Source organism: Rhineura floridana, chromosome 19, assembly GCF_030035675.1.
Source record: "Rhineura floridana isolate rRhiFlo1 chromosome 19, rRhiFlo1.hap2, whole genome shotgun sequence".
NCBI lineage: Eukaryota > Metazoa > Chordata > Lepidosauria > Squamata > Rhineuridae > Rhineura > Rhineura floridana.
In genome coordinates, this window is record NC_084498.1 from 8,547,197 (window position 1) to 8,568,058 (window position 20,862).

At 47.7% G+C, this 20,862-nt stretch overlaps 2 protein-coding genes across 6 annotated transcripts in view; one reads left to right on the top strand and one right to left on the bottom strand.

Annotated features, from left to right (window-relative positions):
- The window catches only part of MPHOSPH9 (M-phase phosphoprotein 9), a 60,812-nt gene extending 60,722 nt beyond the window's left edge, over positions 1 to 90 (bottom strand). For 3 of the 4 annotated variants that reach the window (XM_061602638.1, XM_061602636.1, XM_061602628.1), the window contains exon 1: positions 2 to 90. The gene's annotated coding sequence lies outside the window, so the exon portion shown is untranslated. The remainder of the gene's footprint in view (position 1) is intronic. The other variant, XM_061602629.1, reaches the window with a different exon arrangement.
- On the top strand, positions 12 to 20,247 carry MTRFR (mitochondrial translation release factor in rescue). Of its 2 annotated transcripts, none has more exons than XM_061602642.1 (3): positions 12 to 557; positions 10,994 to 11,283; positions 18,685 to 20,247. In XM_061602642.1, the coding sequence occupies exons 1-3, from the start codon at positions 494 to 496 to the stop codon at positions 18,895 to 18,897; spliced, it is 567 nt and encodes a 188-aa protein (XP_061458626.1). In that variant the 5' UTR covers positions 12 to 493; the 3' UTR covers positions 18,898 to 20,247. The 2 variants fall into 2 exon arrangements, with proteins under 2 accessions (XP_061458626.1, XP_061458625.1); XM_061602641.1 differs by lacking the exon at positions 12 to 557 and adding an exon at positions 3,106 to 3,689.
- The last annotated feature ends 615 nt before the right edge of the window (positions 20,248 to 20,862 follow it).

Consider the following 20,862-nt stretch of genomic DNA (forward strand, 5'->3'; position numbering starts at 1 on the left):
CCTGCATTTCGGGACGTTAGCCTGGTCAGGTGGAGGAGAAACGGCTCCCTCGGTTTTCCTCTGTCCCCCCTCCCCCAGGGAAACGTTAGGCTGTAAACAAGCTCGACGGAGGCAGGCTCTTTCCCCTCTCCCCTCGGGATTGGCGGTTGAGATTCGAAGCTGTTTCAGGCAGACGCAAGAGGCTCATGAGGCAGCTTCCGCCGGGCGGCGATTGGCTGCTGTGGGCCGCGCGCCGGTGCCCGACGTGGGATGTGATTGGCTGCCCCAAGAGGGGGGGCAAGGATGTGCGCGCGCGAACGGAGACATTTGGAGGAGCAGCAGGAGAGCTGCGCGCCCATTGGGCCTATGATCTATGATAGCGTCGTGGTACGTCGCGTAACGGCTCCTGCTCTGCCACTGGCTTTCCTCCTCTTTTCAGAGTTGAGTCTTTCGGAGGGGCGTGGGGGGCGCTCTCTCGCTCTCTCTCGGTTAATAAAAGCAAATACACCAGCACATGCGCAAAAGGACTGTTGGTGAGGCCTGGTTTGTTCTCAGCGAGCCAACGTGTTCCCTGGTAGGTAAGGGAAGCTTGCCAGAGCCTCGTTTTCTAGTTTTCCTCTGGGCCGGGCGTAAGTGGATCGCAGGGATTCTCCGAGGGAGCGGGCGGCCATAAGTGAGAGGCTTTTCGCCCCATTTTAGAAGGAGCCGAGGAGTCGTCCCCTCGTCAGGACCTCTGCTCCTTTTCCTCTACAACTGCAGAGATAAGGGGTCTTCCTTGGAGTCGTCCCCTCGTCAGGACCTCTGCTCCTTTTCCTCTACAACTGCAGAGATAAGGGGTCTTCCTTATCTCCTTCCCACAATCACTGACAAATCTACGACTCAGAAGTCCTTTTCTCTTTCCGCCCGCCTCACAGCCCCCCTCTTTCCCTGCCCATCCCCCCGCCACAGACCCAGGAAACCGAGCAGCCCTTCCTTCCACGCTACGTCATCTGCAACGCCAGGGTCCAAGAGTCTTTCCTCCCTTATCTATAACGTGAAGATCCCTTCTCTCCTTCCCCCTCCCCCACGAACTACAAAGCCAGCAGGGTCCAGGGACCCCCCCCCCATCACTCATAAGGCCAGGACCCAGGAGTACTGTTCCTTCCACAAAACCAAGAGGCCTGCTCTTGTTCTCGTTCATATTTGTGTGCTGAGAAGAGGGTGGAATAGGTAAGTCGCTCTCCAGATGTGGAGCCAGGGTTGCAACCAAGAGGTCTGCTGCCTGTAAATCTCAATTACATGTAGAGCCAGGGATGAAGCCCAGGAGTCCTGTCCTTTTGTTGCATGTAATGGAATGATGCCTGAAGTCCTGTCTCTCCCCCCCACCCACATGTGCACAGGAATGGGATCCCCATGGGTCTTCTCTACTCTGAGCCAAGTAGGAAACCTGGGAGACTAGCCAGCATTTTGGCTTTGAAACTAGGACCCTTGCCATCAGCAGCTGCCTTCGCCTTGTTACATAGAAAGTGGGTTACGAGTTAGCATAAAATGATGGGACATGCAGGGAGACTGAAAGCAGCCAGGCTGATAGACCAGCGTTGGGCTTGAAGGGTCGGCAAATGAGTTTGTCTTTTCCCTTCGTGCCTGCTTGTTGAGTCCTACTTCCCATTTTGAAAACCCCATAGCATGCTGTATTCATTCTCACTGGACAGCCATCTGTCGGAAATGCTTTGATTTGGATTCCTGCACTGACCAGGGGGTTGGACTTGATGGCCTAATAGGCCCCTTCCAACTCTACTATTCTATGATTCACCATGATGAATGGTTGGTAGTCTGTGTTTATCTGGTGCTTAGTTGCAATACCTTGTAATCTTCCTAGGAGGGTCCTACAGTGGAAATCCTACTGTAGTCTCTTTTTCCCCTGGTAACTGATGTAGTCAGCAGTGGATTGTGACTTCACTGCAGAGTGAAATAGGGGTGGGTGGGAAAATGAGCAAGAAGAAATTTGCCTTCAAAAGAATTTTATTTCAAACGAATGCTGGAGATGACGTGTTTTGTGTTCATTTTTTAAAATTGTACTTTTAATTGCCTTAAGTCACGCTACAAACTCATCTTTATTTATTTATTACGTTTGTATACCGCCCCATAGCCAAAGCTCTCTGGGCGATTTACAACATTAAAAATCGATATAAATTCTACATAATAAGAAAAACAGTAGTTCGCATTTTAAGTAAACATAACTGAATAATAAATCTCTAAACAATATACATAACATGAGAACAAAATTAATCATATATAAAATAAGAATATAACAATTATAAAAATATATCTAAAAATTTCCATGACTGTTATGCTAAAAGCATATATGCAATATCTTATTCTTGGCATCACCTCTTTTGTCTTCATCATAAGGATGTCATGGAGGTCAAGTGTTATCTAATTTCCCAATGTGCTTTTCCCCACCTGACCACCATCTTCTGTAAACAGTATCATTATGAACATTTCTTCCGTTTTCTTCTTTCTCCAAGACGACTCCAAGTGTGCTGTGTGTGTTTGGAAGGACTCTGGGTGTTGCTGCAGCTGTTGCTATTTACCCATAGCTCTGCCAGGACCATAGTTTTTAACAGAGAGGCTGGAGGTTGTGCTGTTGCTGGTGGACAAATGCTCTTCAATGATGGTGTTGCCCTGGAATACTTAACTGTGAATTGGAAACGCTCTGATTTGGCATCTCAGGGGCAAGAGAGTGCAGGATATTGTAAACGGATGTTGGCAACAATCAAACCTAGAAGGAGAAGAAATCCCCTTTTAAAAATCCTTCTGGCTTTACCTTCAAACCTATGCTGCTGTACGTGACTTAAGGCTGACTTTCATTATTTCTCACATCTTGTTATTTCAGTGTTTGTGTTTGATGGCTTATTTTGGATTCTTTTTTTTAAATAGCTGTGAAAGATGTTTCAGTTACGACTTAAATATCTAGTCTTTCCTTTCTGTCATGGCTGACAGAGGTCTCCAAGTGGGTAGTGCAGCTCCCCCTTCAGCTCAGAGACAGGAAATGCTTCAGCAAATACTTTTGCTCCCCCCCTCTTGTTGAGGCTCAGTTTCGTTTCCTGTCTCAGCTCGGAGCACATCCTATTGAGTAGTGTTTCCTCTCTGAAGAAGAATAGTTTCTTCTCCCTTGCCATGTTTTATCTCTTTCTTTGTTTCTTACACTTCTTTCCCCTCCGTTTGTCGTTGTCACTTTAAAAAAAAAAAATCTGTCACATTCTTTGTCTCCTTCCCACTGTCAGTTTTCTTTGCCTCCTGACAGCTGTCTTTCTCGTCTTTTTCTGTGCGAGACATGGACAAAACGAAGGTTATGCAGCAAGAAAGAATATTCTATAAAGCCTGGGCAGCACTCAGCAGTGGCCGCAGTCATTTCCCGCCCACTCTGACTTCCTGCCAAGTTTCAGCAAGGGCTGCTTATTGGCGGTGATGACCCATTTGAAGGGATGTCTCCAGGGCTTAGCTTCACAGCCTGCATAAGCCTATGCACAATTACCGAGGCCTCGGCACCCAGTGCAGGCAGCCTTCAAAGAAAAGGCATTTTAAGAGCTTTGGGCAGCACTTGGCAGTGGCTGCAGTCAGCACCCAGCCGCTACAGATTCATGCCATTATGTGGCAGGCACCAAAACTGGACGCTGATGATCCCGCTGCGGGGACTTCATCAAGAGGCTTTGTGCTATCCCCGGTAGGTAAGTCCACAGATGTGTCACTAAGATCTCTGGGGTTCAGGAAAGTACCAGTGCCTGCCATTTCGGGAAGGAGTTGAGTGGCAGCACCCATCTGTTTGGAGCAGCCCACCATTTCTGAGGCATTGCCTGCCATTTCTGAGCACAACAGAGGCGCCCGCCATTTTGGAGCACAGTGGAGCTGCTACACCTGATGAATTGCATTTTTCAGACCCCCGTATTTCATGTCAAGTGTGTATGGGGAGCAAGAATCTCATCCTCTGCTGAGGTGCTAGTAATAGGGTATGGCCAATCAAGCTGTGCTTCAGTTGCTGAACAGCAGCCTGTTCACAGATCAGGCCAGTTGCAACAGGTTACCCCCCCCCCATCCAGCAACAACCCAACAGGACTTGCTGCCCAACCTTTTTTCGCCTGAGGTGTGAATTTTGCTCCTGGCTGCTTTAGAGCTCAAACTGCTCTCCTCTACTGTGTGTGGTGATTTGGGCCTTGCTATTTTTGCCTTTGGTGGCATTTATAGGTCAAACCACTCCCCTCTACTGTATGCAGTTATTTTTGGCTTCGCTAATCACCACACCCCTCTACCTGTGTGTGTGTGATTAATCAAGAATTTACCCATATAAGGCCTGGTACCGCTCCCTTTCACTGTAAGCGTGTAACCATGACTGTGCCATCCTGGGCTGTTTTTATGGATATCGTTGTTGAGGCACAGCGCAGTGATATGCAGCTGCAGCCATCTCAGTGGCCATCAGTTTCATACATTTCATGGCCTGTATCAGAAGGAATTCCACCAGGAGGAATGTTGACCTGCAATTTGGGCTTTGCCTTATGCGTACAGTACTTGGTCACCTCAGGACCTCAGGTAAGCAAGGCAGCCAGGACCTTCCAAGTATTCCTTCTCAGGAATTGCGCCAGAGCAGCAACATTTGGTGTGGATGTGGCTTGTGGCGAGAGAAATGGGCAGCTCTTTATCACTCTCCGCTGCATTTTGGGTCCTAGCCTGCCAGTGACTGTGGAAAGGGCTTAGCTTTTCCACTCAGAACCCTGGGGAAAGGGCCTAGCTTTGCTATGCAGAATCCTTGGGCAGAGATATGGTGTAGGCCTCTGCTGAGGAGGTTTTATGGTCCTAGACTGTCCAGTGACTGGAAAGAGCCTAACTTTACCATTTGGAGCTCTCGGACAAAGATATGGCATAGCCTTTTGCTGAGGAGTTTCTCCCCCCCCCCCATTTTTTATGGTACCTAAGGAGTTTTCCTGCCATTTTTATGGTCCTAGTCTGTCCAGTGATGGTGGAAAGGGTTTTGCTTAACATTCAGAGCCCTTGGGCAAGGATAAGGCATAGTCCTTTGCTAAGGAGTTTTTTTCCCGCCTTTTTATGGTACCTCTGTTCCCACTTGATCCTAGTGTGTCTAGTGCCTGTGGAAAGGGCCTAGCTTTCCATTCAGAACTGTTGGGCCGAGATATGTCATAGTCGTCGGCTGGAAAGCTTTTCCTCCTTTCTTTATGAGAGGCACTGGAACAGCAGGTTCAATATTTCTAAGAGACCTGATTCCCTTTTCCCTAGGTCTGAACACCAGCATGCCGTTTCCAGGGCAACAGTAGAATATGTGGTGACACCTCTAGGGGGCATCAGTGTAGTGAAGGCATATGGATTGCCTCATGAGCCTCAGCTCAAAGCTCCAGTTCTCCCAAGGCCTGAACATTAGCAGGCCATCTTTAGAGGCAATTGTAGAATAATCTGGTGCCTCAGTGTAGTGAAGATATATGAATAGCCTCATGGGCTGCAGTTGGAAGCCCCAGTCTGTTCCTGTGGACAGTGGCAGCCCTTCAAAACTCTGTGTAATTTTTGCAGCCCTTCATAACTGTGAACTTTTTGGATTTGTCCAGTTTCTTCCTTACGGAGGAAGGTGGTGTCATTCTGGTGGGGAAATGTAAATAAGCAAGATAAGTAAATTAAGCTGAATATAGCTTGTCAATTACATGAGGTTTTCTATGGAAGCGCTAAGGGTTCTCTTGTTATCCTAGGTAAACATAAATTAAGCTGACTGCTCGCTTAAGTCTTTTCTTCACTAGCAGGAGCCTGGACACCTTAAGACAGTGCTGAGGTGCAGTTCTTCTGAAAGGTGGTGGTGGTTCAGTCAACTCCTGACTTTCATTTGCAGGTCCCTGGGTGACTTATAATTGTTCAGTTTGTTACACACATTGCCATATTTGTACGGATATTCGGCTTCACTACCTGCAGTTAAGCATAAAAGAAATAAATCTTTTTTGATTTTACTGATTTTGTTTTAACAGGTAGTCCTCTGGACTGGTTATTGCACAAGTACATAGTCAGAATATGTCCCTGGGCATTTACTTCCTGTGGCTGATTCTCCAGTATTTACTTCCTGTGGCTGACTCTCCAGCACTCCATATGTCCAGGGAAGGCTCACAGGCAGGACACAAGTGCAGCAAGCAGGCTCCTGCCATGTCAGGTGGCTAGGGGTTCAAAGCATGTCCCTGTTTAGCAGGGTGTCGGAGTCGTGGAGTCGGAGTCAGAAGCAATTTTGGGTGGAGTCGGAGTCGGTAGAAATGTACTGACTCCGACTTCAAAATAAAATTAATATTTTAATATTAATTTATTAATATTGATACATTAATATACATTTGCCATTTATGAAGGAGTCAGAGTCGGAGTCAGACAGTAGAAAAATTAATATACATTTGCCATTTATGAAGGAGTCAGAGTCAGACAGTAGAAAAATAGAGGAGTCGGAGTTGAAGGTTTGACATACCGACTCCACAGCCCTGCTATTTAGGCAGTCAAGGCATGTTCATCATGTCTGGTGACCACTGCTCGCCATGTCTTCCATGTATTTGCCTATTGGACCCAGACAAGCTGCTGGCTTCCTCCCTGCATAACTACAGGGTAGCTGTAAGACAATAGTAGGGCTACCCATGCTGGTTGGCTATCTCTCTGTGTAACCACAGGGTGGCTTTAAGACAGTGGTAAGGTTATGAAGCAACTCATGGATTCCATGGGGGTACATGGTTCTTCTTTTTCTGCCAAAAAACTCCTTAAGGAATTCTGATTGCTTTTTGGGAACAATAGTCTCTGAGATGTTTTTCATTTTGAAATTAATCAGGTTGTTTAATCTTGCAACCGGTTTCCTCTTCAAATAGGAATTTCAATTCTACTAGGTGACTGTATGAGGTAATGCTAGTCTAAACATCTTGACCTGTCGGCCATGTTTGCTAGAAACTGTAAGTTGGTGTTTACTCCATCATGGCATCTCCAGTACATCCAGCCATGATGTTTTCGTAGTCCCTTTGCCCCAATTCATTTCATTCCAATCTAGCTCATCCTGTGGAGAAGGCTGGGCATTTATTAGTTGTGTGAGGGGCTGTCTAGGTTTACCTCAGCCGCTCGTAAGACATTCGCTGGCCTGAGTCTCCATACGTCTCTCTGACATAAGATTTACCAGGGCCTCATTACTTCATGTTTCTTTCCACAACACAGGAAAGCAGCAGACGCAGGCCAGATCTGGCCCTCAAATGCTGTTATGATGCTGATGCTAACCTCCTTTGAATCTCGGGTCAGTCCCTGGGAGAATTCTTTCCTTCAAAACGGTTCTTCTCATGGCTATTATGACAGCACGTAGGGTGTCTGAGCTGCACGCTCTATCTGTCGAAAAGTACTTATGTATTTTCCACAAGGACAGGGTGGTGCTATGCACTCTCCCAGCCTTTGTCACCAAAATAAACATGGCCTTCCACAGGCAACAGGAAATAATTCTTCTTTCTGTCCTAACCATTCCCACACCAAAGAGAAGGTGTGGCATTCATTAGAGATTAGATGTCACTGTATATTAATAGAACCAAACCGTTTAAGCGATCCGAGTCCCTATTCGTGTCCTTCCATCCTGCCCACAATGGGGGGGAAGTATCAAGTTCACCCCTAACTCGTTGGATCAGACCTTGCATTTCTTTAGCATATGAGTCCCTACACTTGCAATCACTACTGCACATTACAGCACAGTCCACTAGGTCTGCTGCTACATCAGCAGTTCTTCCACACGTGCTCCGATACTAGATATCTGTAAAGCAGTGACGTGGCCTCTCCCAGTACCTGCACAAGGCACTACAAAATTGATCTATACACCTTGGAGGCGTAATTTGGCCAGAGTTCTGCAACAGGTCTTATTCTCCTCTAGGCCTACCATTGTCCCACTCTAGGTCTGCAGCTTTAGTACTCCCACTTGGAGACCTCTTGTCATCCATGAGAGAAGGAACAGTTTTTTCTTACCATAAACGGTGTTTCTTCATGGATGACAAGAGGTCTCCAAGGCCCACCCTTCAGTATTTGTGAGTCGATTGATTGATTTTCCAGTAGCTGGGACTGAATCAGAGTGCCATGACTCCTTTCTACACTATTTGTCGATGGTCAGTTGACCTTATTCCTAACATGTTTGTTGTAGGGATGAGTGTTCTCTTTTTCATGTACTATGTTTGATCCTTGAGGTTTCTGTTGAAACTGATCTCTAAAGCTTTTCCAAGAAATGAAACTGAGCCTCAACAAGAGGGGAGGAGCAAAAGTATTTGCTGAAGCATTTCCTGTCTCTGAGCTGTAGAGGGAGCTGCGCTACCCATTTGGAGACTTCTTGTCATCCATGAAGAAACACTGCTTACGGTAAGAACAAACTGTTCCTTCTCTCCCACACACTTTTTTTCTTCCTGGCAGCATCCTAGAATTCAGTTTAAAGTTATTGGGATCAGCTTTCCTATTAATTTAATACTGTGAATGGGAACAGGAGCAAGAGGCCTGCACTTTTGCAATTCCTAAAGCAGGGAGAGATGAAACAGCACTGGGATCTTCCACCCTCTCACCTTTCAACTCTTATTGTGCACTCCTTCACATACCTGTCAAGCGCTGCACCTGCAAAGGTACTTACTACAGTGAACATGGGAGGGGCTGGAAAACAGCCTGGAGCAGAAGACAAAAAACTATGGCAGAGTTATGGGTAAATGGCAAATGGTAAATAGCAACAGCTGCAGCAACACACAGAGTCCTTCCAAACACACACAGCACACTTGGAGTTGTCTTGGAGAAAGAAGAAAACGGAAGAAATTTTCATAATGATACTGTTTACAGAAGATGGTGGTCAGGTGGGGAAAAGCACATTGGGAAATTAGAGAACACTTGACCTCCATGACATCCTTATGATGAAGACAAAAGAGGTGATGCCAAGAATAAGATATTGCATATATGCTTTTAGCATAACATTCATGGAAATTTTTAGATACATTTTTTATAATTGTTATATTCTTTTGTTTTGTATATGATTAATTTTGTTCTCATGTTATGTATATTGTTTAGAGATTTACAGGCATACCCCTCTTTAACATACACAATGGGACCGGAGCGTGTATGTAAAGTGAAAATGTACTTAAAGTGAAGCAATTATCTATGCATGTACTGAACTGCAATCGCCACTAGATGGCAGTGACATCATGCCATTAAGTGTCCGTAATTGAGCACGCGTACGTTAAGCGCGGTATGATGGCGTATGGAGCATGTACGTTATAGCGAGGCGACGTTAAGTGAAGCGATGTTAAGTGGGGTATGCCTGTATTGTTTAGTTATGTTTACTTAAAATGTGAACTATTGTTTTTCTTATTATGTAGAATTTATATTGATTTTTAATGTTGTAAACTGCCCTGAGAGCTTCACCTATGGGGCGGTATACAAATATATTAAATAAACAGAATAGAGCAGACTTTGCAAATGTGGGGGGCACCAGGTTGGCGAAAGGCTAGAATAGGGGAAGGAACTGGTGGAAGAAAAGGCAGCTGAATCTGTTTTCTGCTGTGTTTCCAGGAAACTTCCAAGGTATTTTGTTGACCTCCAAGTTAAAATCCAGATGTATTGAAGATGAAAACATTAAACCGTATATTTAGAATCATTTTAGCAAAATGGAAAAGTTGCTGTATTTACCCACAAACCAATTCACTGTTAAACATTCCAGGGCAGCAGCATCATGAAACAATATATATCCACCAGCTGCAAAATGACCTAGCTATCTGTTCAAACAATACAGTCTTCTGGATGAAGATGTGTTTTCCAGTGTAATTATGGTGTGGGATTTTTTGGAACTGTAATTTCAAAATAGTGATAATTCTGGTTTTGCAAGGAAGTATCCACTTCCTTCCCCGTCAGTTGGTTTCCAGTGCCACCAGGTGATTGTTTTGACTCACTGAAAATACTTGGTCCTTCTGTATTCTGTGGCCTTCCAAGGGATCCTGTGCGCAAAATTCTGTTTGGCCCCCTGATTCCGAAACAATAGTCTTTTCAGTTAGATCTTGTGAAGATTGGAGTACATGTGGATACACAGGTATGTTCTGGCTGGTTTGCCAACTTGTTCTGCTGGTATAAAATATGGCTAAGTCAACATTACCCCATGATTTGTGATCTTGTGCTGGCACAGTGGCCAGTGCTCAGTGGCCAGACATGGCAAGTGTTCTCTTCTTTGACTTGCTGCCCTAATCATATAGAGGGGCGGTGCTCTCAAAAAAAGAGGCTCCAAGCTGGATTGGTTCATGGTCACTTGTTTCAGCAGCAGAAAACAATAATGACCAGGTTATTTTACTCCCAATTTTTCCATGAAAATATTAACTTCACCTAGTAGTTAGGAAAGTACCATGTAATGCTGAGTGATAAGATTACTTTGGGGAGTGGGGAAAAGGGTTCAGGAGTGGGGAAGGCTTGGAGGGAGGAGGAGGGGAGTAACCCTACCCACATTGCATGAGCTGTTTCTGTTATGTGGTGTCGTGGGGTGGGGTTGAATCACTAGGCATGGTATCATTTCTTTTGACAGGAAATTTACTCCTGCCACCCTGGAATGCATCTGCATCATGCAAAGTCAGCAGGGTTGATGAAAACAGACAGCTGACATTCCACATTGCACTGGAGTGGTTGGAGAAAAATAAAAACTGGCCCCATCCTCCTGCTTAACTAAAAACACGGTATCATAAAATTTCCTTGTGGGAAGGGCTGTAGCTCAGTGGCAGAGCATCTGCTTTACATGCAGAAGGCCCCAAGTTCAATCCCCAGTGGCATCTCCAGGTAGGGCTGGGAGAGACCCCTGCCTGAAACCCTGGAGGGCTGCTGCCAGTTAGTGTAGACAGCACTGAGCGAGAGGGACCAATGGCCTAACTCGGCAGAGGGCAGCTTCCTAAGTTCCATTGAATGTTGGGGTGTTCTGTCATTAAGGCCAGGTATATTGAATCGTTACTTATGATTTAAAAATTAAATTAGACATTCTTATTTCTAGGTTTTCTTATGCCTCCTTCAAGTTTATCGCTCCTAACAAACACATTGGCTGGACTAAGTGGTTTCTTACGAGCATCCAGGCTTTGGTGGAAGCCACATTTTTTAGTGCCTTGGTGGCCCCAACCTTTGCTTCTTGTAGTGGGAAAGAAGAGCTCTGCTGACCTCATTCCTCTAAACGAAGATGACCTGGAAGAGCAGTTTGTCCGTGGCTCTGGACCTGGAGGCCAAGCAACAAATAAAACCAGCAACTGTGTGGTCCTGAAACATCTTCCCTCTGGAATTGTAGTCAAGGTGATTCCATTGACTTTGTTCCACTTCAGCTTTTGTAGTGGGGTTCCCTCGTCTTCTGCATAAGTGCAGATGCACTTCACATCATCTGGTGTTTAGACAATATAAGTTTGTAAATAGCCAGTACCCTGGTCACCTTTGAGGAGTGTAAGTCATGTCCAGGTGACCAACGAAAGGAAGCTTTCATGGCATGAATAACTAACTTACCTGTGGGTGCGCACATGGGCTAATAAGACTGAGGTGTGTGTTCATCGTGATCCTGAGACTTCCCATATGTGGTGTCCAGGTCACATGAGCTAGAGTTGAGCTGGGACAGCCAAAGTGGTACCCTGCAGATGTTTTGGACTACAACTCCCATCAAGGGGATGAGCAACTTCCCTCTGAGGAACGGTTACAACATTTGGGGGTTTTCACAAAATGCTTAGTTAAAACTGCGGAATTCCCTCCCATAGGAGATTGTGATGGCTTTAAAAGACAATTAGGCAACTTCAGAGAATATAAAGCTACCAGTGGCTACTAGCCCTGATGGCTATGTTGTCATTCCACTCCTGAAGGCAGTATGTTGAATTCCAACTGCAGGAAACTGCAAGAGAGTAGAGGGCTGTTGTGCTCAGGTTCTGCTTGTAGGCCTTAGGCATCTGGAGGCTTGCAGGCATCTGGTTGGCCACTAAGAACAGCATACAGGACTAGATGAGCCACTGACCTGATCCAGCAGCCTCTTTTTATGTTCTTACCATCCTTGACTATTCACTCTGACTGAGACTGGTGGGAGTTGTATTCCAAAACATGTGGAGGGCCCACATTGGTTAACCCTGGGATAGAAACTCTGGGATTTGATTCTCACTTGGTGCTTCTGAATACCAGCCATGTGCTGCATCCCCCAACAGTCGGTAGATAGTTACTGACATCCCTTTTCTGTGAGGTCAGAAACAGATGACAAATGGTGGAGACTGAACTATTGTGTCAGCAGGATAGGGCAAGATTTTGAAGGGCCTGCTGCAATATTTAGCTCGGTTGGTGGCTGCTGCATCACAATCCTACCCAGGAAATGTGCTGAAGCTTGCAGCTTGAGGAAGTAGCTAGACGTCACTGGCTTGTAGGCCCCAGTTTATTTCCTGTCCTGGTCCAAGGCAGACGTCTCAGACTTTACTCTCTATGTGAGTTCTTTTTTAAACCCCTTTGGTTTCAGTCCTACCCTTTTTCTAAATTTCTACCTTCCTGAACCAGGGCGGTGGGGCTGAGATTTCCCTTCCCCCCCTTTTATCTGTTTTTCTGTCTGTTAACTCTTTCCTGTTTGCCGCTTTTTAAATTTTGGCCCGAAAGGGTGCCATTTTAACCCTTGACCGTCCTTACAGGGGCAGGGGTCGTGTGGTCAGGAGCACAGCAACTGCTCTCCTGGCTGTTTTTCCCGGGGGGAACCCATCATCTTTGGCAACTCCCCCCCCTTGCCTTACTGCTACAGTTTTTTGCAGCTACTGCCTCCGCCAGCCAGGGCAGCGCAACACATCTTTGTGCCACAGCCAGCTGATCTGCTTTTTAGCGGCTAGTGCCACCCGTCTTCTCCAGCCAGGGTAGGCTACTGCCACTTAACCTCAGCCAGCCGGAGCAATGCAGCTCGTTTTTGCACTACAGCCGCAGCTGCACCTCCGCTGGTGATCAGCTGGCCAGCGGCCCAACGCAGACCGCCCCCCACGCCGTTGTTTAAGCACTTTCACGCTACAGCCACAGCCGTGCCACTGGCAGTGATCAGCTGGCCAGCAGCCCAACACAACTTGCCCCCCTCATACGCTGTCGCCTAAGCAACCGCAGGGGGACAACTGAGTCTCTTTCGTTTTCTATTTTTACCTGATGGTTCGGCAGCAGGCTCTTTTTGCCTCTGCCTACTTAGTTTAGTCCGACCAGCGCCCCCTTCTGGTTTGGATATATAAATAAAATAAATATGAATAAATAAATAAATAAATAAAAATCACTAATCTTGCTAGTGCAGCTCTTTTTCCTCTGCCTTTCACCCTTGGCACTACCTGCACTCTTTCCTATCTCCAGTTTTGCCTCTTGGACTGGGTGTACTGTAAAGGGGTCCCCATAGAGGACCTCCTAGCTAATTGTAATTCAGTTTTCAAGCTTCCACCCCATACCAGTCACGGTGCTGGGCAGAGCAAGCCTCAGCTGTAATTCAGATTTCACGCTCCCACCCCATACCAATCGCGGTACTGGGCAGAGCAAGCCCCCATAGACAACAACCATGAGGCTAATCTGTTTGTTGATACGTTCTCCTCCCTAGCCAATTGGGGCAGCGGGCAGAGCAGACTTGCCTAGTCAAGGATATCTCCTGACTATTAGCCAACCCAACGCTCTCCTCCCGATTTCATCATGGCAATGAGCAGAGCAAAGTTGTCCCAGAGGACATCCATAGTCCTTCCACATGGCCTCTAAGCAGGACAGTGCAGAACTGCCCTGTTCGTCTGTTGTGCAGTCATCTCAGCCTAACGTGAGCCCCTCTCTTCCCCCTTCTGGACAGAGCGCCGTGCAGCCCCCACCAACTACCAGGTCACGGTCAGACCCACCCAAGGCCAAGAAGCCAAGGAAGGCACGTCACAAAGGGTCCACCAGTCAGTCCTCAAATAGGGCTAGATATATGGGGCAGGAGGAGCAGGCTTAAGGTCCCGTGCCAGAGACAGTGCATAACCTGAAGGGCCAGGGACCATCAAGGCAGGGAACAGACAAGACAACCATTCTAGAGGCCTCGGATGGCGAGTCTAGCAGGCTGTCACAGTGAACAGCTCGCTCGATGCACTTGAGTCGCTCAACATCAAGCCAGGGCCGACCTTTGGAGTTTCCTGAGGACCTAATAGAGAGCTCAAGGAGGCCTTCTTTAGCTCACTAGCAGGCGGCACCAGCTCCATTCAATCAATGGCAGCTATCCACCCCTGGCACCCCTAGTGGGCGGAAAGCCAAATGCAAGTCTAATCACATGATGGAGCTCCAGCCTTCCTCTGAGGAGGAAGGGGAATTATCTCCAAGCCAGATCCATTGCTGGTGACATAGTGGCATGCCGCACTGTCTGGCTAAAGTATTAGGATGCAGACAATACAGCAAAGGCCAACCTTGCTACTAGACCTTTCACTGGACTTAAGCTTTTCAGCGACGAGACTCTGAAGGAGGTACTCATGGACCCCAAGGAAAAGAGGAAGCCTTATATGGCGACTGCAAGACGCAAGGACAGGCGTGCCCAGAGAAAATATGTCCCCTACAATTCGAGGCAGGGATTACAGACCCTCCTCCCACTACTCATGGCCTAAGCCCCGCTATCAAACCAAGCCGCGACCTGCTCAAGGAGATAGACCAGGCTACCCAACCACCACTCCCAAATGAGGTGGCCGGCACCAGCACCAATGACACCATGGACACGGGGGGGCCAACTTCTTCGGTTTGCCCCTGCCTGGGATGCCATCAGGGCGGACACCTGGGTCCTTGATACAGTCGCAAGGGGCTATTCAATAGAATTTCCCCACCCTCCACGCTTCAGATGCATTCCTTCCAAGGTACCGAAGAATGATAGAGATTAAGAGACCCAGGGTCCTGGCCAGGCTCATGACGTCTGCTGTCCTGCTTCGGCGGAGAGTGGACGCCGTCTCCATGATAGTTTGTACTCTTTGTGGAGAAAGTCATATGAGGCCACGCTGTGTCTATCAGAGCCCCCAGATGTTGCCGGTGTCTGGAGGGGGCTAGGTGACTCTTCTCGTAGTTGACTAGGAATCCAAGCCTCAGTGCAACACTTGATGGAGATCCAGGCTGTGGAGGAGATTGAGCAGTCTCAGCGTGGCTCAGGCATGTACTCTGTCATGTTTACCGTTTGCAAACGAGATTTCTCCTGGAGAGCGATTCTAGACCTCAAGCACCTGAACAGGTCCGTAAAATACTGCAGGTTCAAGATGGAATCCCTGGCCTCCATTAGGGAAACATTACAGGAGGGCAACTATCTGGCATCCATAGACCTGAAGGAAGGCTGCCTCCACATCCCAATCCTTCCCTCACACAGGAGATTCCTGAGGTTCTTGTTCAGGCACCGACATTTCCAGTACAGGGCCCTACCCTTCGGCCTCTCTTCATCTCCAAGGGTTTCACAAAGATCATGGCAGCCACAGTGGCCCACCACTGTCTACAAGGGGTCCACATCTACCCGTACCTCGACAATCTGTTAGTGAGGGCAAACAGTCTACAGCATGCTCGGGATCATGTCCATCTAACCCTGAGTCTTCTCAGCCAGCTTGGATTCCTAGTCAACTACGAGAAGAGTCACCTAGTCCCCTCCAGACACCGGCAACATTTGGGGGCTCTGATAGACACAGCGTGGCCTCATATGACTTTCTCCACAAAGAGTACAAACTATCATGGAGACGGCGTCCACTCTCCGCCAAAGCAGGACAGCAGACGTCATGAGCCTGGCCAGGGCCCTGGGTCTCTTCATCTCTATCATTCAGATAGTCCCATGGGCTTGTCACCACACACGACCCCTGCAGTGGGCCCTACTTCCCCATCAAGCGGATACTGCGAGGTCCCGGCACAAACAGATTATCTTGCCTGAGGAGCTCCGGCAGTCCTTCCGATGGTGGACAAGACAGGACAATCTCTTAGAAGGGACCCCCTTCAGAGATCTTCGCAGGACCATAATTACCATGGACGTCAGCCTGCTGGGATGGGGAGCTCACTGCAACACAGCCTACTCCCAGGGCACTTGGTCAGAGGAGGCATGTCACAACATCAGCTTGCTAGAACTTCGAGCAGCCCGTCTCGCCCTCCTTCACTTCAGCCAGCGTCTTCATCTCAACCACATCCTGATTTACACTGACAACTCAACAACGAGGGCTCACATCATCGGGCAGGGGGGAACTTGATCAAGAAGCCTTCAGGCAGAGACCACCCTTCTCATGCAGTGGGCAGAACACAGCCTCTCATCCCTGACAGCAGAGCACATCAATGGGGAGTCCAACACCACAGCAGACTGGCTCAGTCGTCAGCAGGTCCTACCATGGGAATGGGCCTTACACCTGCAGATATTTTCCAAGATACAGCAGAGATACAGCCTGTTAGAGATAGATCTCTTTGCAACAGAACACAATCACCAGCTGCCTTGCTTCTTCACACAACACTGGTCTCCGAGAGTGGAGGCTGTAGATGCTCTTTCACAACGTTGGCTGAAGGGCCTTCTCTATCCTTTTCCGCCAGTTCTCCTAGGCTGCACCTTGCGGAAGGTGAGGGAGGAGAAGGCCCATCTAGTTCTAATCACTCCCTGGTGGCCATGGAGGCCATGGTTCTCGGAGCTTCTCAATCTCTCAGTTGCGGAACCATGGAGACTACCCCTCAAGCCGGATCTGCTCTCTCAGGCCAGTTCAACATCCAGATCCAGAATGGTTGAGCCTGACGGCATGGCTCTTGGGCGGAGAACCCTGAAGCGCTCGGGCCTCAGTTCAGGAGTCATTGACGTCATTCTCTCATCATGTCGACCATCCATGACAAGGATCTACCTGGCTACCTGGAAGGCATTTTCCAGATGATGCCATGCCAGGGGAATTCGTCCATCCAAAGCCAGCGCCCTGCAGATCCTCAAATTCCTACATAGAGGACTGAAGGTCACTACGTTAAGGAGGCAGGCATCAGCCATATCTGCCTTCCTACCGCCTACTTCCGGTCAGCCACTTGGCTGCAACCTGCTGGTCTGACGTTTCTTCAAGGGGGCAGCGGCCGCCCTGTCACCCACCATTTTCCGTCATGGGACTTACATAGGGTCCTATATGCCCTACAGAGACCACCCTTTGAGCCATTAGAGACCATCCGTATTCAGCTCCTGATCTATAAGGTCTTGTTCTTTATCACCATCACATCGGCCAGATGCATCCTGGAGCTGGGCGCCCTGTCAATTGCACGCCAGCTCTGCATTTTTCATGAGGACTCTGTTGTACTTAGGACAGACCCATCCTTCATCCCAAAGGTCAATTCAACCTTCCACAGGGAACTGGAACTGGTCCTACCGTCATTCTGTCCCAGTTCAGTACACCCAGGAGAAAAAGAATTGCGTTGCCTAGACGTTACTAGGGCACTCAGGGTGTACATAGACATAACAAGAGATCTGACAACCACGGAGGCGATGTTCATATTGGTTCACTCCAGGTCTTTGGGCAAAAAGGCCTCAACTCCAACCTTAGCGTGCTGGCTAAGGACCTGCATCCGGATGTCCTACGAGGCCAGCGGCCACACACCACCACTGGGCATAACTGCCCATTCCACTAGGGCAGCCTCCACCTCTGTGGCTTTCACCACCAACGCCTTCCTGAGAGAGATCTGCAGAGCAGCAAATTGGTCATCTCCTTCGACCTTCATTAGACACTACAAGATAGACAGCTATGCCTTGGCCGAGGCCTCCTTCGGGAGACGGGTCCTGCAGCAAGCAGTCTCAACAGATTAGTGGGCTCGCCCCAACCCACCCAGCTGGGACAGCTTTGGTATGTCCCACATGATGGACTGGCATCCAGGGAAAATGAACCATTGGTTCTCACCTGAAAGGTGATTTTACTGGATGCTAGTCTATCACGGCCCACCCGGTTTGGTCTGTCGGGGCTCAACCACTAATTCGAATCTAGGATCAGGCTGCTCCCAGCGCATGTGAAGGTCCATATTAGGAGAAGGAGGATTGGCCAGTTAGGCAAATCGCAGTTTTGTACATATCTTGTACATATCTAGGCTAAGTTTAGCACTGTAGTTCCCCGTTGGGCTTTTCCCAAGCTAGGTTAGAACGTTGCTGGCTGCACCATTGTCCTTGTCTGTGGCCTGTGGCAGGGCTGCTGCTATTTTTTTCCTTTCTCTGCAGGGCTGCTCATAGGTTCTTCCAGTATCACGTCTTAGTGGATGACGTCCAAAAATGAACAAGCCAGTGATGCCTAACTACTTCCTCAAGCTGCAACCTTCAGTGCATTTCCTGTCCTTGGACTCCAGATGACACTGCTACCCACATGATGGGCTGGCATCCAGTAAAATCACCTTTCAGGTGAGAACCAACGGTTCATTCTCCCTTCCCCCCCCCTCCGGGTAGCCAAACGTACATGAAAATGGAGAGTAGTGAGGTTTGGTCCATTGTGCTGTTTGTACTTCTAGCCCTTGCTTTCTCTTTCCACACATCTACAAGACTTCTGGCACCCCATCTGGATGGCTCCCACAAACCTTCTTTCAAGCCTCTGTAATCCTATAGTGCCTCTTCTAACCTTCCCAGCTGCTTCCTGTCCCAGAATTCTCTGCCCAGAAAGCAGTAGTTAGTGGTTCTATAACACAAAGCCTTTAGTAACATTTTTCACTTTCAGGAAGGGCAGGCTTCCATTCCCTAAGTCAATTATTATTTTTCTCCCCTCTTAGTGCCATCAGACACGATCAGTAGAGCAGAACCGCAAGAGAGCCAGAGAGATCCTCCAGGAGAAAGTTGATGTGTTCTACAAAGGCGAAACCAGCGATGTTGTTAAGGAGAAACGGAAATTTGAGAGGAAGAAGCAAGACAAGAAGAGACGAGCAAAAGAAAATCTTGAAAGGAAAAGGCAGTTGAAAGAAATGAAAGCACTGGAGGACAAATAAGGAGAATTGAGGCAGTTGTGGGTTTATTTTTAAAGCACACATGCACATCAACTTTGGTGTGCATGATAGGGGAACTTCTGGCTTTTTCTTTCATGTTTGCCTGGTTTTGTTTTCAAAGAACTAGTTTAGAATTGCAAGAAAATCTTGCAACTCACAGAGGTAAAATGCAAGTCATGGTAACTCTTATGACTGTTTTCCCTTTCATCAGATGTCAGAAAGCTTCAGCCAGGATACAACATCACCTTGGGCTGCCACAAGTTGAGTTCTTTACTCCCTTTTTTTGTAACCAGCAACTGGAGCCTACAAACTAATCTTACCTACCCTTTCAGAAGTTCCTGCATCAAAATTGCACGTCTCTGTGGAGACCCATGTTGATTGATGCTGGGCAACTTCCTGTCACACTTTCAGGAATTGGTGCCCAATTGCCGGTTGCCAAGACAACATTGGCAGTTTTTTTGGTTGCACACAGGAGGAGTGTTAATCTGCAAGCCCTGTTCTAAGTCTCTGTCCTCAGGTCATTCAAACTATGCCAGGTGTGTGCTGACCATGAAGCAGTGGGTGTGGCATGTTCCCAGCATGGTGCCATCATTCAGCATCGTGCATGCAAAATGGGAATGGAATGATGCCCAAACTGACCCCATGAGGCTAGAGCAGCCTAACATGCAGTGCAGTGTCAAAACAACCCACGTTTGTGGGCCCTACAACATGAAAGGGTTGTGTTGTCTAACCCACAGTTCTTCAACCTTAGAAGTCATGCTAATGCTGCTTCAAACAGACTCGTTCTTTTATATGCTTGGTAATTCTGTCAAACCACGATTTGTACCAGCTTCCCAGAAGAGGCAGTTAAGCCTGCAATTTCCTCCTTGATTTCTTTTTCAAAATTAATATTACGTGGGCCACTTTCCAATCCACCAGTATTGAGGGTGATCAGTAGTTACATATTGTTAGAATATCTTGATCTTTCCAATCGATAGACCCTTCCACACCAGTCTAATCTTGGGAACAACCAGAAGTGTCCCCTTGAACTGCAATGCAAAAATCTTTCCTGTTTCCACAGAAGGATCTCTACCTCTAGCCTTGGAGCTCGTTTTGATCTTTACTTCTCCACAGTTTTGCTGCTGAGTTGACGTCCAGTCCCAAAGGGAGACACCAGCAGCTCAATCTGGTTTGCTCTTTACATCGTGGGCTTTCTAACGTAACAGCCTGGTTCTTCCTGGTGCCTTTCTGTTTTGTTTTTAAGATGTGTTTTTCTGGGTGTGTTAGTGTTTTATCACTTGTTTTTTGTGACCCTGGGCCCCTTCTAGAAGGAAGGGTGAGTTATAAATTTAATAAATAAATGATTTCCATAGATGCAAGAGCCTGTGAGAGACCCTGGATCTCTCCAGGGATATGGTCTGCATTTGTCTAGTTCTCTCACTCACCAGGATTGCCTCTGCCAGGGCAGCCTTTGAAAATGGGAGCTCCCAAGTCTTCTGGCCTTTCGTTTCTGCTGCCAGGCAGCTGGCAGAGATGGCCCGGAGAAAACATTCCTGGCCTTTACGATTAAGGAGTATGTTCTGGAAGAAGAAAAGTCAGGCAGTGAGCTCTGGGCAGAGATTTTGGTGCCTCAGCTGAAATGGTCCAGTTACCTGCCACAGGTCCTGAATGGGAAGAGGACTCACAAATTCAGGAAATGATGGACTCAGAGGTGAATGCTGTGGATCCCCATGAGCAAAAAAGAGGAGGGAAATGGTGCTGGGCAAAGCGGGAGAAGCACCTGGGCATGTGGCTCTGAAAGGGACACATGTACCCGTTCTCCCTCCTTAAGCTTTTCCATAAATTGGATAATGCCTTTTGGATCCGGTTCTCTTTATTCTGCAAGGACTGACAGGTTTCCTGGTTTGCCTGTCAATGAAACATTGGGGAAAGGACACGACTGAACATGTGGATGGATGGATGTTTAGATTACTTAACTTCATAAAAACC

Bases quoted from the DNA above. Each gene is read 5' to 3' on its own strand.
- MTRFR (XM_061602641.1), top strand. From the start codon at position 3,485: ATGCACAATTACCGAGGCCTCGGCACCCAGTGCAGGCAGCCTTCAAAG. The intron at 3,690-10,993 runs GTAAGTCCACAG...TCTTATTTCTAG, and splicing joins CTTTGTGCTATCCCCGGTAG to GTTTTCTTATGCCTCCTTCA. The intron at 11,284-18,684 runs GTGATTCCATTG...CTCCCCTCTTAG, and splicing joins CCTCTGGAATTGTAGTCAAG to TGCCATCAGACACGATCAGT.